This window comes from Aulonocara sp. 'chitande type north' Nkhata Bay, linkage group LG11 (assembly GCF_057382095.1).
Source record: "Aulonocara sp. 'chitande type north' Nkhata Bay isolate Kocher_YH1m ecotype deep benthic linkage group LG11, A_spYH_male_GT1.1, whole genome shotgun sequence".
NCBI lineage: Eukaryota > Metazoa > Chordata > Actinopteri > Cichliformes > Cichlidae > Aulonocara > Aulonocara sp. 'chitande type north' Nkhata Bay.
This window is the reverse complement of record NC_141354.1, coordinates 27,784,012-27,800,822: the sequence shown is the minus strand read 5'-3', so window position 1 is coordinate 27,800,822 and position 16,811 is coordinate 27,784,012. Positions and strand designations below refer to the sequence as shown.

Here is a 16,811-nt window from a genome sequence, read left to right as displayed (position 1 = left end):
AAACCACGGAGCCACACTCATCCATCTAACGATGTGCTGGTTTAATGCTGTGATTTTTTTTATTACATCACAGCTTGGCTGTTGCTGGAAATGTCTATTAAAGTTCTGCTCTGAGGTTCAGGCTCTCCGTTCGCAGATCGATAACTGCTCGGTGATTTTTTATTCACTGTCGTACACAGGCACTGATAGGCTGGTAATTAGTCTTGGACAGTATTAAGAAGCCAGAACAGTGCGCGGAAGTGGTGCGAGTGAATAAACGTAGATGCGGTTTAGCGTTCATTGATAAAAGACCCTTCGTTTCTGCTCACAAATGTGTTGTCTCATTCACATACAGAGTCAGTCATCCACCCACACATGCTGTGGCTTCCACACGTGACAGGAACGTTAATACTGACAGAAGAACAGGAGATTGAGAGCGGCTACTGTCAGGCCAACAGAGAGAGATAAAAGGGTGTTCTGTTAATCTACTTCAGGAATAATTCCTTTTGATTAAATGAAGTTAGGAGTTTGGGGAAAATACCTTCAAGGTATACTTGGGTGGGAATGCCAGATGGATGGGGGTGGTAATGTTGGGGTTTACCTACAATCACTTTTCATGGGTGAATTAGAATGGTGATCATTTACACACATTATGTAAGCTGACAGACGTTTATATATTTGTTCTTTCTTCCTTTGGATGTTGTTTCTAATACTAACAGTGGTAACACTGTACTTACAAGAATTGCTAAGCCTAGAGACCTGGTTGCCGAGTTCCTGTCAACCAGTAGTTGCTGAAGGTTGCTGGGAATCACGATGAAATTGGTTGCTAGGACCCAGCCACCTGTAATACAGCCTCCCCCAATCCCCGTTGCTAAGTGAAACTGGTCGCAAAGATGTGTATATGGTGGTGTACTGTAAACCTGCATGCAATTGCTTTGGTTGCTAGGAGACTGATGCAGTTGCCCATAGTTTGTATGGAAGATATCAACTTGTCTGCAAATGATTCGCTAACAGTAGTTAGCACACTTTCTGTGCAAACACTTGCAAACTACACATTTTACTAATTGTGAAACTGATGCAAACTGGAAACAGAGAAAGTAAAAGTAAAAGCTGCCCCTTTTCAAACATGTTGGTTTCAGCAGTAAGGCACAATTTTTAATTTGAAGATGAATTGTCTTTGTATCCAGTAAGTAAATGGCTTCTGCATTAGCCTTAGGCCATATGGGTGACTTACAAGTGAGCTAAACCAGCGCTATCAGATTTCTTACGTTTCAGTATTGCTAGCTGGTTAGTTGGCAAGTGTTTGCAGCGTCAACGTCTTCCATGCAAACTACAGCCGATAATGGCAGTCTACTGTACCTTAAACCAAAGCAAATGCAAGGAGGTTTTTAATGCAGCATCATCTTCACAATCAATTTCTCCCAGCAACAGCGAGCAACCTCTAGCAACCGCACACCAACTAGGGGTAATACATATTTTTGTGATCAGATTTTCTAAAACATTCCATTAAGAGTCAAACCAAAGTTGAGGAAACCTGAAATAATCGTAACTTTTCCTCAAATGTTTGACCAGAAACGCTGCATATAGAAACACAACTAAAGCATAGTTAAACTTTAAATAAACAAATGTCGACGTGAAAGCCTTAAATTCCAGGTTTTTCTGGTCTAGAAGTAATAATACTTCCTGGAACAGAGCCTTTCTCAGCATTATATCATGTAGAGCTCATGACATGTCTGCCTGCTCCTGGTGCCTCGCGAACTAGAGCAGCCACAAAAAATTAAGGATGATTAAATATTGATTGTGTGTATCTCCTGTTTAGAAATGTTACAATGACTGATGCTGACTACCGTTTTGAACCTTAGGGTGTGTTTTGTCTTTCCACTTCTCCATCGACTCAGTCACTCATCCTGCGTTTGCTACAAAGTGAACTTATAGAGAACAAGTGCTCCACTCCACTTGATGTAATGCTGCCACATAACTATACAGCAGATATTTATAATTATATCAGTCACATAAACAAACTATAGAACGGCACGTGTACTTGAGGCCTCAAAGCGCAGCTGTTTTTCGAAAAGTACATGTTGGAATTGACATATTTCTTCACAACACAAAAGAAAAATTTATAACACAAACCTCTCTACAGGTAAACTTTATTTACAAAGTGAACTGTTTCAACCTACACAAACACAGTGGAGACTGCACCTGTACCAATATATAATAATCTTATAAATGATAAAATTATAAAAATAAAAGTGAATTGAGTACTCATTCAGAGCACTCACATGCAATAAAATAACACTTTTTATTTTAGTTCCATAGTTATAACCTGTGTGCAAATATATCTTTAGCTACTTAACTCATTTTAATAATCATTTTTGAAATCCTGATGCCCAGAAAGAGACGAACCACTGCAAAGGTTGAGACGGCTGAGAAGTGTTGTGCTTACCAGGCACTGGTGACCAGTAACAAAATCTTTATTTCACTGCTGCTTTTGTTGCATCTAAGCAGAGGCAGATAGACCTAAAAAAAAACAGCTCGCTCATTATATACTAGCAAACAACTCAAATACAGTCCTGTAATTTGGTATTGTGGCCGTCAATTCATTTTTTAATGTGTTTTAAAACCACAACTGGCCAGTTTGTACTACAGCTGGGGAATTATCAGCTAATCCGATCACTGGCTTACTTGCCTATTTAGCAAGGTGTACTATAATTCACTACAATGCTAAATGCGATGTTGATCTTTTTTTCTAGAAAAATAGGCTTAGATGTGTGTACCTGCTTGAGATACTGAGCAGCTCTCTCTTCAGTGTGCTTTTCGTTAATGTAGAAAATGAGGCCCTTGATTATGGGTGACTTGGATAAAAGTTTCTTTGTACACTCATCACAAATGGTGAAGTTAGCTTCAGAGGGCAAAACGGCTTTTATATGAGACTGTAAACAAGTTTATTTCCACTGTTAAACTGAACATTTTCACAGTAGATGAGTCAGTGCCATTGAATGGATCTTTTTCCCATAAATTTGTGATTTTTTTTTTCTGTAAACTTGCAGGACTTTTCTAAGATGTAAAACTTTTCAAGTGTTCTCTCATAAATTTTTAGTTCTTTCTTGTAAATTTGCATGGGTTTTATTTGTGGGGTTTACTCCTAAATATGTCTTTGTTTTGTTTTTTCAAAACAAAATGTAATTAAAACAGGAATTAGAATATAAAGTGTGTCATTAGAGTGAGAGGTAGCAGTTTATTTTCTTGTAGTTTTTTTTGTATGCATACAAATGTGCTTAAATGTTGAGATGCATCCACTAAATGCATGCTAGTTATGCTGGCTGCTCAAGGCTGCCTGTTTGCTTAGATGCATGTCAACATAAAGTGTGCCTGTGTGCCTCTGCCTTTTATTGTTGGATGGTTCAAACACACACACACACACACACGCACACACACACACACACACACACACACACACGAGAAGTAATGCTGTGCAAAATGAAAGGTATTGTTCAATAAAGATCTCATTTTCAGATTATGACACACTCTGCCGGTGCATTTTGTCCAGCATGTAACAGGATATTACAAGTACACACACACACACACACACACACACACACACAACACACACACACACAGACTCATTCATGCACACAATAACCAGCAACATTAAAACTGCCAAAACAGCTGCAGCCCATCAGAGGACTGGCACAGGACCACTCAGGGTGTACTGTGATATCTGGCACTGGGATGTTGGCAGCACATCCTTTGGGTCCTGTGGGTTGCAGGGTGGGGCATTCATTGATCGGGCTTGGTCCTGCTCATCTCCCAGACTGGAGCTACTGGACAACACCTCGGGCTCTTCTTTAGTAATTTTTGGGGTGTGGTGAGGTGTATTTAGAAACCACCGAGTGTGCGCTTGTGCTAATGTTTAGGTACACTTCAAAGTAACATCCAGATGAATGCCACCATCCAAGGAACATAACAAAGTGATAAGTGTCATTCATCAGTGGTTTACTGTTATGGCTGATCAGTGTTCAGAGTAGCTGCAGAGTCACTTGAGAGCAGGAAACTGTTTTGGGTTTAACTGGTGGTTATTATTCCACATTCATCCCCCTCACTTTCTTTTACTGCTCTCTGTTCATTTGTTCCTGTGTAAGTCTGCATTTCTGTTTACCACCATTAAGATGTTTCTCTTTGCCTTTCTTTCTTCCTTCCTCCTGCTTTTCCGTCATTATCACATTAGATCTATCTCCCTCCTTCTCTACTGAGCCTCAATCCAATTTTGTTGTTAAGTTACATATCCTCCTTCTCCCAGACAGCTCTCCTCCCTTGTTACACAGCATTCAGCTTCTCACCTATTCACCCTTCTCCTGCTGTACTTTAACACTCATCCACATTTATCTTCTTCTTTTATCTTGCCCCCTTTTCACAGTGTGTTTCGCTGCATCTTTCCTCCCTGCCTTCCTCTTTTGGAAGTTTCTCTCGTCTTCCTCCTCTTTCTGTCTTGTCTAATCTGTCAGGGGACAGCCCAAAGTAATTGTGCTCAGCATGAAACAAGGAAAAACAATCCATCTTGACTGCAGTGCAGCTCATCGGTAATCATCACAGATTACAAATATTTCCCCTTATTCGCAGCCATCAAAGGGGAAAAAAAATAGCTCTGACAGTAATAATCTTGTTGGCTAAAAGTGATAATTAATAAAATGAAGCAAGGCCACATTGTCAGCCAAATATAATGGGTGGTTTAATAGAGACCAGGATCACCTCAGTACTTGAGTCTGTTTTGATTAAGTGGTGATTTTTGTTATAAATATCCTCTACTTCGAAATACAGCTCTGCGGAGCTCAAACTGATTGTGACGACTGTATATATAATTTTAGACCATAATCATTTGTCGGTAGCACTTTATAATGTCACACTATTAAGCATTAGTAAGCTATTAGCAAGCACCTCATATCATTACTCCTCCTTAGTATTATTATTAGTAACTTTTGATATGTTTATCCATCTTTTACTGTTGCACCCTGTACACCTATAACTGCTAGTAATAATATAACTGTAAATACTAAGGAGGACTGATGCTAAATAAATGATGAAATAAGCACTTGCTTATACCTTAATAGGGCTAATAGTTAGACAATAAATAAAAGCGCTACCAATTTGTCTTTTTTTGTTTTTTTTGCTTGTACATTGCTTTAAACCTCAGAAAACCTTCGCCAAAGTCTTATTACTTAATCATGGGCATACTCTATGGTTGCAACCACTGCATACTGTAATTCTAATCATGTGACATTTGCTTCCAAAAATTGGTAATTTCACTAAAATCTGTTAGTGATTTGTTTGAAAAAATGATCTGTTCATTGAGATTGGTTAATTCTCTCCAACAACAAAAAGAGGAGTTTATTGTCACAACAAACTCAAAGTTACAGTCAAAAAATTACAGCTACGTGAAAAAAGAAAGGCCATATGCAGTCCTGCTGCTGCAGTGGTCCAGCCAAAGTTCAGGCCTTAACCCAACCGAAATGCTGCGGCGTGACCTTAAAAGTGCTGCGCATAAACAAATGCCTCCAAACTTCAATGAACTGAAGCAATATTGTAAAGAAGAGTGGGCCAAAACTCCTCCACAACAATGTGAGAGACCGATAGAGTCGTACAGAAAATGATTACATCAAGTTATTTTGCTAAAGGTGGTTCTACAAGCTACTGATTTATGAGGTGCGCTCAGTTTTCACAGCGCTGCACAGAATCCTGCGAAAACTTTCTTTTTTGCATGAATGTATATTGAAACTGGGGGGAAATGAGTAACAGTAACTCAGGAGGCTCAGATTTACACTGGGAGTAACCAGAACGGACAAGATTAGAAATGGGTATGTCAGTGCTCAGGTCGAGTTTGATGGGATAGTTAGAGAGCCGAGGCTGAGATGGACACGTGTAGAGGAGGGGCAGTGGATATACTGGAAAAAGAATGCTGAAGATGGAGTTTTCAGGCAGGAGGAAAAGATGAAGACAACAGAGGAGGTTTATGGATGTAGTGAGGGAGGGCACACAGAGGGTGGTGTGACGGAGAATGTAGGGATGGAGATGGAGAAGGAGGCAGATGAGCTGCTGTGTCGGCCCCTAAAGGGAGTAACAGGAAGAAGAAGACTGAATGACTTAAGTTGCCTGCTTAGCTAATTGATTCGTTATTTCAGTGTTTCGTTCAGCTGGAGCACTGGTTGGCATCTGGGTGCCGGCAGAAATAAAATAGGGGTAAGTAGGAGTTCAAGATTCAGTGTTAAGTGAAGCAGAAGTGTTTGTGTGTGTGCGTGTTGTCACTTTTGGCTTCACAGTGAAAAGTGACAGTGAAAAGAGACAAGGAGCTGACATGAGAAATGTTTGATTTGTCAGAACATTTTGTGCTCTGTCAGCTGAGCTCCGCTGACATTCCTGGGTTTGCTTCTTTTATTTTTAATTCAGCAAACTGGAATGCTACAATACCGTCCCCCTCCAAAAAAGACAAATACAAACTTTCACAAGATGCTCCTGTTGTAACTTTGATTTTCATTACTTCACTGTATGTTTAGATGCAGTCATTGGAGTACAAATTGGCCTGTTCACCAAAACTGCCAAACTGCTAAAATACCCAAATGTTCCAATAACGTTCCAGAATTATTTCCCAGATTGCTGTTGGTTTTCACAAAAACCTTCTGTCTTATGTTTTCTCGGTTGTTATTGCACACTTTATTGAGCTTGTGCACCTCAGAAATCCCCTTTTAAACCTTTAAAAATAAACAAAGAAGCATCTTAGTCTTCTTTGAATTATTAATTTTAGAAGATTTCTAAAGCTAATTCGTGAATTGTTTTTGCAGCACAGATGGGTTTGAGACCTTCAGTATTAGAGCGTGCGAACTGTATTTGAATGTCTACATTCTGTTTTATTTATTTAAAATTCCTGACAGATGCTGGTTTAATCTTTAACATTAGTAAATTATATTAAGCTTTTACTAATTATAGACTTATAGAAGAAACTGCCTTCATTGATAAAATAATACGGGATAAATAAGGCTGTGTTTTTACCCTATATTTTTTTTTTATCCACGATGCTGCATTAATCTGAGTCCTTATGTCACAAAAACCTACAAATTGCTGAAATGTTGATATGATCCTCGAAAAACGTGCAAATCTGTACAGTTTTCTCCTTATTTTCCTCAGTGAGGAATAATAAAGTCTCTTCTTGTTCTGATAATGTCTCTGCAAAAATCTACACTTCTCAAGTGCTCTTTCAGGTGCTCATTGGTACCTCTTGCCTGATATTTCCAACTCCACTGTATGATTTGCATCAGAGCACAAGAATCAGAATCAGAATCAGAATACTTTATTCATCCCGAGGGAAATTAGGGGTTACAGCAGGCAGCACGCTAATGGCGCATGCGCACTCACAAAGGAACCTTCTGACCAACTTTACACAAACATCACATTGGGCAGACATGTCAGAAGGTAGGCTGATAGGAAAAAAACAACGAAAATACACTACATGAGGTAAGAGGAGGAGAAAAAAAACTCCACTCAGACTGAGCTCCTAGTGGGAGAACAGTTTGATAAAAGAAAAAACACCTCAGCACAAAAGCACATGACTATCAATACACCATAGAAACACGAGACAAGCAACAGGGCGGGTAAAGGGTAAGAGAGAGCCGGCGTAGACAGCGCATCCGGTCCTGCAGCATCTGTGCTGGTCCAGTTGACTGCTATCATCCCCGGTAGGGCACAAGCATCGAAGGCGTTGGAAAGGGAGGGGGATGAGTGAGTGCTTATCAGTGTAAGTGTGTGTGTGTGCGTGTCCATAGTCTGGCTGAGACAGTGTCCTTCGGCCTATCAGGCTAAGTAAACAGTCCTCCAGCCAATCCAGGTGTCCTTCATGGGGCGGGAAGAATAGTCATCACACAGTCGTTATCAGGGAGTTGTTTTGGTGGGCTCCAGCCTTGGGCCTGCAGCTGGGGCCGTGGTGTCCAAATGTTGAATATTGTTGATTTCTCCTTTGTGAGCAGCTCGAATTCTAGCACTCCGAGGCTGGTCTCTCGATCTCCCGTTGAAGAGCTGCGAGCCTCCCCATGATGGTATCAAACTTCTGTTCCGTGGTGTTGTCAGTCTTTTGATTCTGAGACCTCACAACTGCAGTGATCCGTTCCGCGATGTTTTCCAACTGTCGCTCAAGGGTCTCATTTTGAGCAGGCCTCTCTCTGATGTTTCCCCTCATATGCTCAATGGTGTTGTTTTGAGCCTTCACAGCAGCTGTAAGCGTCTCCAAGGTGTTGACCATATTACGTTCGTTGTGAGAGGTCGCACCTCGTCCCGTCGCTTCGAATCCAGCGGGCAGCCTTGTGGGGGTTTGAACAGCCGGTTCCGCTTTCTTATTTCTCTGATAAACCAGGGCTAAGCCAACGCCGATCAGCATGAACCCTGTTATCATGGTTCCGAATAGGTAGATATCTTCAGCGTCCTCGATCGACAGTCCCGCCAGGCACACGGTCCTCCAGTTCTGCCACCCGTCCATCGTGTAACCGGCAGGGAAAGTCCCTCCAGGGCACTCAGGCTCTCCCGAGCCCCGACTTCTCGTTGAGAAAAGGGTGTCAATAGCACTCAGAGACCAGTTGATCAAATCCATAATTCTCTTTTAGGTTTAGAGAACGACAGGACTGCAAGTGGCCATCAGACCCTGCTGCATGGGGCTTGTTGAAGAAGTGATGACATTTTACCAGAGAGCCGTCTGGAACAAATACTTTGAGCATCTAATGGAGCAGTTTATTCCTTCCAGTTCCAGTTCAGATGCCTGCTGGGTAGTATTGCATTAACAGCTGTGATGCGTGTTTTTTGTTGTTTGTTTTCCTTTTTGGGGTCTTTTTTGTCTTTGTAGTAGTTTTAAGACTTCTTTAGAGGGTTAGTGCACAGATTTAGCTTCTCCTGCATTTGTCAGAAAAGCATGAAACTGTCCACAGGTCATTTTTGCAAATTGTGTTATGGCCTATAGTTACATTTTAATGTTAAGTGACCTTCAGTGGATGAGGGAAAAGTGCATGTTAAATGTGTGCTGGGTACTCTGCAAGTTACCACCCTGGAAATGTTTTTCTCCATTTGAACCTACATCGTGATGCCTAAATCTGGTCAAAAGTCAAATGTGTGCATACTTTTCTTTTTGTATTTTGAGCAACACTTACTGTACATGTGTGCTTCAATTACAGGGAGGAGGAACATATAAGATTGTTTAGTTCAAATAAACAATCATATATGTTGTTGTATTTCTGTCATTTTGGTTCCAAATGAATCTGTGTGAGGTCTGTTTATTTGCCTGAATTGATGTGATCCCAGTCAGTGGCTACATAAGCATGTGCTATCATAACCAGCGTTGCTGTCATTACTCCAAGAAAAGTGATGTATTACACATTACTTGTTACTTTTATAAAAATGAATGCAGTACATGACTTAATCCCTCACCAGAGAAAGTAAATTGTTAGTCAATTTGTTACGTTACTTCCTCATTACTCTTTAACAGGAATTCAAATGCATTTTCACACAACCACCACAGGAATCCCAATCCTAATCAGGACACACGGTCTGTCTTTAAGTGCATCCATCTGAACACAAAGCAGTTGAAAACCAACCCAAAAAGACTGAATATGATTTGCACTGTGATTCTACTTTAGAAGCACGAATAGATAGAAATGAGGTCTACAAAGCTGCAATCTGACAGCTCATCACTGCCTTTGTTACCCATTGAAGATCAAGCTCTGGCTGCTGGCCTGGGGGTCAGTATACACTCAGATTTAACATGGTTCTTCACCACTTTATGTCAGCATGCTGCCCGTGCAGATGTTTGCAAAGAGCCAAAGCGGTGTTGTTTCTGTCCAGTTTGCACTTTACCATCGCGCACTTGTCTTTACTTGCAATAAAACTAAAAGGGTTCATATATCCACCCGTCACGCAGATAACTGAGGATCTTTTATAACAAAAGTAACAACATAATTCTGACTTTAATGTGTTTACTGAATTTAGTACGGTAACTCGTTAAATTACTGCATTACTGAAAAATGCAAAGGTATTATGGTGACTTCTTACAGCCGACACTGTTCATAATATCGACTCGTATATTGACTCGTATTAGTCGCCAGTTCCTGAAGACTGTGTGTTGTCAAAAGTTCCAAGTTGCTTCCGAGTTCACAGTTTATGTTTGGGAACTTGATATTGTTAAAAAGTAAGCAGGCATAAGGATGAATGATAAATTCAGCAAAATTGGGTAGTATTCAAATTAATTCCTGGGTTTCAAGGAGAATTTTAAGTGGCAGTCGACACCTTCCTGTGCACCCCTGCCTCTTGCACTTGCTTAAAGGTCAACATTCTGTTTTAAAACACCTGCTCTATTTGGCTAATGAGTAGAAAGATTTTGTTACCTACTGATCGCGGAGAAATATTCCCAAATGAATGTCACTATTTGAACCAACTCAATTACCAGAGCACTCTCCACTGAGCGAATGCCCATCAAAGGAAAACTTTTACTTTCCAGTTCTGACACTCTCCATCTTCTCTTTCTTTATCTGTTCACGTAGGTCCCTTCTTCCCTTTTGCCTTCGTAGAGTTTCCAGAGTTTCTCCAGTTGTTCTAACATCTGCTTTTTGGCAGTTGCTGTTATTTTCCAACTTGATTTTGTGACCAGTGGTAGTTGCAGAACTTAGAAGTGGGGGTTAGAGAGAATCAATCTAGGTGCTGATGTTGTCGTTATTTTATAATAACAATCAACATTGTGCAGTCATGTGCTGGAAGTAATATTTGACAGGATAGTGTACAGATAATGTGCATTATCATGTCAGTTATTATCCTGTGAGTACAGGATTAGAAAAGAGCATATCAGAGGGACAGCTCAGGCTGGAGCTTGGAGACAAAAGGCTGAGCTGGTTTGGACATGGACAGGAAGGATCGTGGATGTATTGGACAAAGGGTGTTAAAGATGGAGCTGCGAGGCAGGAGGAAAAGAGGAAACTCTCAGAGGAGGTGAAAAGGGGTTGGTGTGACAGAGGAGGATGCTTGGAATAGGTGAGATGGAGGCAGATGATCCGCTGTGGTGACACCCACAGGAAGCAGCCAAAAGAAGAATCATTTCGTCATTTTCTTGCACACATAACAGAAAGCTCCGTTTATTGTGCTTGCTATCTGAAACACCTGTCTGATTACTGAAGAGTGAAGTGTATCAAAAACGCAAAACAACCAGGGTTTGGCCTCTTTGGCCTTCAGCATGAAAATCAACACTGTCCAATAATCTAACCATAGTTAATTTGTCATCCTTGACAATACGTTTCTTTAATGAATGATTTCTATTTTTGATGATTGAGGTTGAACTTGCTTTTGTTTAACTGTAACCAGATAAAGTCAGTAAACAGACTATAGAAGATTTTTATCCCAGTGTTGTGGTTATTGAGCGTCAGCATCACCACACACCTTTAGTATAAATTTAATAGATGCATGAGTATGGATAGAAATAATGGAGCATTACTGGAGATTTATGTACAGTAGCATTAGTCTAGCCAGTGATGAATTTTTAAAACCAAAGTTTGCAAGCATCCTTTGGCTGATTCGAAAGATAATGATAGATGATTTCAAAGGCTAAATGTTTGCTTAGAAAAAGAATATTTCAGAAAGTTTCACCTTATCTCAGCTGTGTTTGATGTGGCGTCCAGAGACTTCCATGTATTTGAAGTTCTGTTATGTGATTCACTCTGATAACTCACGAGTCGCCTCTGTTCTTCACAAACACACACACACGCACACACACACACATGCATCATTTTTTTAGCTCATAAACTTGAAAGAAATCCAGACGTGAAAGGCAAAAATTGAATTGTTGTTGAAATTAATCAAATAGAAACGCTAAGAGAGTGTGTGAGAAAGGGATGTTTCTCCAGTCCATTAGTGCACTTTAAGCATTACAGAGCTGTACTATTCAGTTACTTTTGGAGAATTTTAGAAGCAGTCCATTGATCAAGAAGACACGAGCTTGGCACTCACAGCTACTCAAATGCAGGCAGGATGGCATTAGGGTAATAAAGTGAGCAGCAGCCCTCCAAAAAGGCTGTGTCCTGTTATTTAAAGTGAAGTGCAGCCATAAGATGTCTAATAGTGGGACGGTTATTTTATGATGTCTTGCTCTCATTTTTGGCACAATATACATTTGCCCTTGAAACTACAACCAAGAGGTAAACTACAGCATCCACTTTAGACTCGTAACGCGCAGGAAGCATTTTGACCATTTACTTCTAGGAATTGTTAATTTATCACATGGGATTTGAAGCCTCTGGCCATTGCTCACATCTCAGTTTGTCTTTCGTGTATTCGCGCTGAGGAAATTCCTGGTCTCCAGACAACGCTGCTGGAAACCTCTCCTCACTCTCTCCCACTTACTGTTTTTAGACTGGTGGCAAACGAGGCAGCATCACACATGCACACATACCTTTCCTCATCTCTCGCACTTTCCAACACTTCCTTTTCACTTTGGTGAACCCTCTCCCCTTCGTTTCCTCTTTCATAGAAACAGCCACAGGGGTGTTCCCTCAGAGCTGCAATCACAGTCAGGGAAAGTGTGTTATCCTCTCTGAATATTCACGTATATCAGGGTGTGTGAATCTATTTTCTGCCTGTTCTAGGGATTTCCATGCTGTAGGACCCAGACATCCCCCCAGAGCTGTGACTGTGTGTAAGAGTATGTGTGCATGCTTTTTAGTGTACGCTCTATCATCATCTCCTTCAGTGATTAGGACTGTCTCTGCCCCAGACTGGGGTTTAGTCTTTTTTCACTCCCATGGGAAATGGAGACTTGAGGCTGATTTGCATGCAACTGTCGCTTTTTTCAGTCTTTGCTGCACTTTATAGGATCGTCTGGATGTGTGCATGTGCACGCGTATGCGTGCTTGTGTGCATGCGAGTGTGCAAAATTGTCCTTGCTTGCTCGCTTGGTAGGGTCTGACCAGTGCTGCATCTGGTTCCGTGATGAGAGACATCTGCAATCGGGGACTTAACCCGATTAGAGAGGTACGATGGCCTGGGGGGAGCAAGAAATGGTTGAGGCATGGTTGGATGGCTGAGAAGAAAAGATGGAGAGGTCACAAACTGACCAGCGGGCTACAGACGTAGCAGCTGGAGCAGGGAGTGCTTTAGGTGGAGAGTGTCCTGTCAGACCTCACACCTTCACCTGTGGAGAAATCTCAGTCTATCTTTGGTGCTGTCATTTTTGCACATTTCTCCTTTTCCTTTTTATCCCCGTTGTCTTTTGCTGTCAGGCTTATTTTTTTCCTCTTCCTTTAACCTCCTTCTGTCCTGTCTGCTTTCCATTATATTCTTTGCCCCTTGCCCTCAGCCTGTAATGGCACAGACTTTAAATTTATCTATTTTCTCTTCATCCTCATCATTGTTACCAGGCGCTTTATGGTTTTTTTTCACTCTCTTCCTGTCTTTTTTGTCTCCTGATGGCTGTGCACACATGCATACACTTTTCCCACACTCTCTTCCCTCATCCTTTCCCTCTGTCTTGGTCATGTGGGGGCAGTGGCACTCACTCATTCCAATTGACAGATTACTTTCCTAATGGAATTTAATTATTTATCCCTTCCTCATGGCGATTTAGCCAGGAAAAGACCGACAGCAGCAGCAGCAGTGTGCGGGAGGACAGGGCAGAAGGGGAAGGCGAGGAGGGGGGGGAGAGAAAGAGAGGAAGGGAGAGGTGCTCATTTCCTCCTGTGGCAAGAAACTGGATCACCTCCGTTTTGATTTGGAGAAATGTCATTCAGCGAGAAAGGGAACAGGAGTGAGGGATGGTGAAAGAAAAATGGAGGCAGAAAGACGCCAAGAAACACAAATTCATACAGAGGGAGAAAAGAATGAATGACAGGTGGCTTGTGGGCAAAACGTGTGAGTATGAATGAATATACATACATTTTACTGCATGGATAACACTCATGTGAACACGGAAAACCTGTTTTTATCACACAGGAGTTCATGACTTACACCGGATACTTATTCTAAACTTAAACACAACTATGATTACACAACTCCCAAACATGAGCCATAAACATTAAGTCTATTGCTCTAAATGGCTGGTGAGTCCCAATAATGTGACACTGTGAACAGATTTTTGTCACCTAAATCTGAGGGGTCACTCACACCCAAAACCATTGCGGGGAAGGTGGGTGCTAGACAACCTGTCTGTGCTTTCGTCTCTGTACCTCTTCACTCGCTGTCGTACACACCTCAGTCTCTTTTCTTGTGTCTCCTTTTTCCGTCTTCTTGCCGCGTCTCTCCCTTCCATCTTTTTGGCTCTCTCTCTCTCCCTCTCTCTCTCTCTCTCTCTCTCTCTCTCTCTCACACACACACTGGGGATCCTAATTAAGCTTGGCTGCTCTTTGATGTTGTCGCCTTGGCAACAGTCACCATGACGAGGCTGGGTCTGCACACTCTCTCACCAACTCGCCCAGGCATACACAGATACACACAAGTACAGTGCACGCACACACACACACGCACATGCAAATACGCGCACGCACACATAGGCTGTGTGAGACCATTAAAGAGTACAGCCAGCGTTTGACCCTTGGTGCAAATGATAGCTTGCAAAATGGCTCAGGTGTGTGCGCAGGCTACATATGTGTGTATCTGTACACATGTAGTCAGCATGTGTGCATACATGTAATAGAAGTAGAACAACATGCAACCGACCGTGCTAGACGAAGGTGATGATTAATGTGGAGGTGCATGCATGTAGGTGGTTGAGAAAGCTTCAGTTCGGCTTCATCACGACGGTGACCAGGTGGCTGTGACACACATACAGCTGTCATGGCCGCTTGCTCTTTCATTTGACCTCTTGTTGTATTTGTTTTGTTTTCCTAAATAAATGTTGGTGTGGGCTAAAAGCCCTTGAGATGAATCATGTGGTAAAGAGCAATTGTTAGCACTGGCTGTTTCTCCAGGCAGTACATCAATTGGTAAACTCAGCTGACTTCCAGCGGGGGAGTTCCTCATTTCTCTCCCCATGCCCCGACCTTTCTCTTTAGTCTCTGCTTTCTGGTTCTCTCTCGCTCCTTAACCTTTTCTCCCCCCAGCAGTAATCTCTTTACAAATTTTACAATTGAGTCCTAGCATTTTGTTTTGAGAGGTGAAAAATGTATGCCAGTGCACTGCAAAATTCCAACTTATCCCAAATGCAGAGCTTCAAAAATGGTGCTTTCTTAAAAAAAAATATTATTTTGCGTTAACAAAAATAATCCTCAAATAAGTCAAAAGTGTCTAAAGAACAAAGAGATTTTTTGCAGTGCCCTTTCTGACCTGATATTTCCTCATTCCTATCTTTATCTCTTCATTTCCTCTGCACTTCATCCATCTCTTTCCTCCTCCGCCTTCTCCTCTCATCAACCCCACCACCTCCTCCTCCCTAACCCCTAGCTCTTGTCAGCACCGTCTGGAGGACGGCCCCCGTAATGAAACCTGCTCTTACCACTTCCTTATAACGATGGCTTTGGTGACAATATCAAGTGTAACCACAGCAATTACAAACCCGAACGTCAACGTACGAGGAGGGAAAACCACAATTAAAGTGGCCTTCTTTATTAAACTTAAACTTTCTGGCCCACTTACACAGCTGAAAAATGTTCACACCCTACAACACAATTTTTCTAATTTTTTTTTACCAATAGTTAACAATAAAAAAAAGGATCTAAGTTTAATTTTAATGAAAAAAGTCCGCTCCGTACCATCTGCAGACTCTTGTTTATTTATTTTCCCTGCAAAAAATAAACAAATAAATCACATTCATTCAACTTAGTTTCGCTCCATATTTTTCCCCTGGTCGTCCGAGCCCCATCTGCAGTGGCTCAGTGTCCCACCGGTTTCAGAGTCATCGCTGGCATGTGCCCATGAGACCGGCTGAAATCACAGCATACTGCCCTTGTTTTTTAAATATTGTCTCTCTGATCATTAGAAACCTGTTTAGCTTAAGAGCCACTGCTCCAGATGAATCAGCATCTTTGGTTTAATTTTAGCAAGAGAAGAGTTTCAGGTTATATGAAAATGAGCCAAAGCACTGTGTGGGGACTGAATAGATTACTGATTAAATGGATGGTGTTTTCCATCTCAGGGAAGACATTTATTCTGAATTGCAGGTGCGTTCTTTAATCATCAGATTAGTCAGCTGTACTGATGAGAAAAGGACCGTGCCAACCGAGCATCACGATGAAAAGTTTTCTCAGCGACACATTAAAAGAAGCGTAACTCCTTTCCCCAACTGACTATCCACATGTCCTTCCTGTCCCCGCAGCTGTTTGTCATCGACAACGGAGCAGACGACTGGCGAATCGCCATGACGATGGAGAGGGTTCTGCTAATCGCCCTGGAGCTGCTCGTTTCTGCTGTGCATCCGGTGCCTGGGGACTTTAAGTTTCAGTGGCGGGCACGGCTGGCCTTCTCGTACGCGCCTTCGCAGGCCGAGGCTGACCTGGACATGGTGCTGAGCGTGCCCATGTTCCTGCGCCTCTACCTCATTGCCAGAGTCATGCTTCTGCACAGCAAACTGTTCACCGACGCTTCCTCCAGGAGTATAGGTGCCCTCAATAAGGTCAGGAGAGTTTTAATCTTGTAGATGTTTCTCTGAGCGGTATGCCTTCAAAAGTGTGGATGTGAAAGGTTTTGCTGGAAACAGGTGATGGAGTTGTAAAGGTATTAAGGTCAAGAGTTCTCTCCTCTGAATTAAGCCTGTGTCTATGTTGTGCCTTTTATCCTTGGCCTCTTTCGCTCTAACTATCTGAAGTTCTTCCTGCCCCTTCTGTCCTTCTAGTCCA

The 16,811-nt window shown here is 41.9% G+C and overlaps 2 protein-coding genes across 2 annotated transcripts in view; one reads left to right on the top strand and one right to left on the bottom strand.

The window, feature by feature from the left end:
- Window positions 1–16,811, top strand: part of kcnn3 (potassium intermediate/small conductance calcium-activated channel, subfamily N, member 3) — a 61,623-nt gene that overhangs the window by 17,362 nt on the left and 27,450 nt on the right. Inside the window, exon 4 of the mRNA XM_086311710.1 lies at window positions 16,292–16,588. Coding sequence (XP_086167836.1) covers window positions 16,292–16,588 — 297 coding nt within the window. The remainder of the gene's footprint in view (window positions 1–16,291; window positions 16,589–16,811) is intronic.
- Window positions 7,303–8,616, bottom strand: LOC147319250 (uncharacterized). Its single transcript, XM_086309983.1, has one exon. The coding sequence runs from the start codon at window positions 8,606–8,608 to the stop codon at window positions 8,000–8,002; it is 609 nt and encodes a 202-aa protein (XP_086166109.1). The 5' UTR covers window positions 8,609–8,616; the 3' UTR covers window positions 7,303–7,999.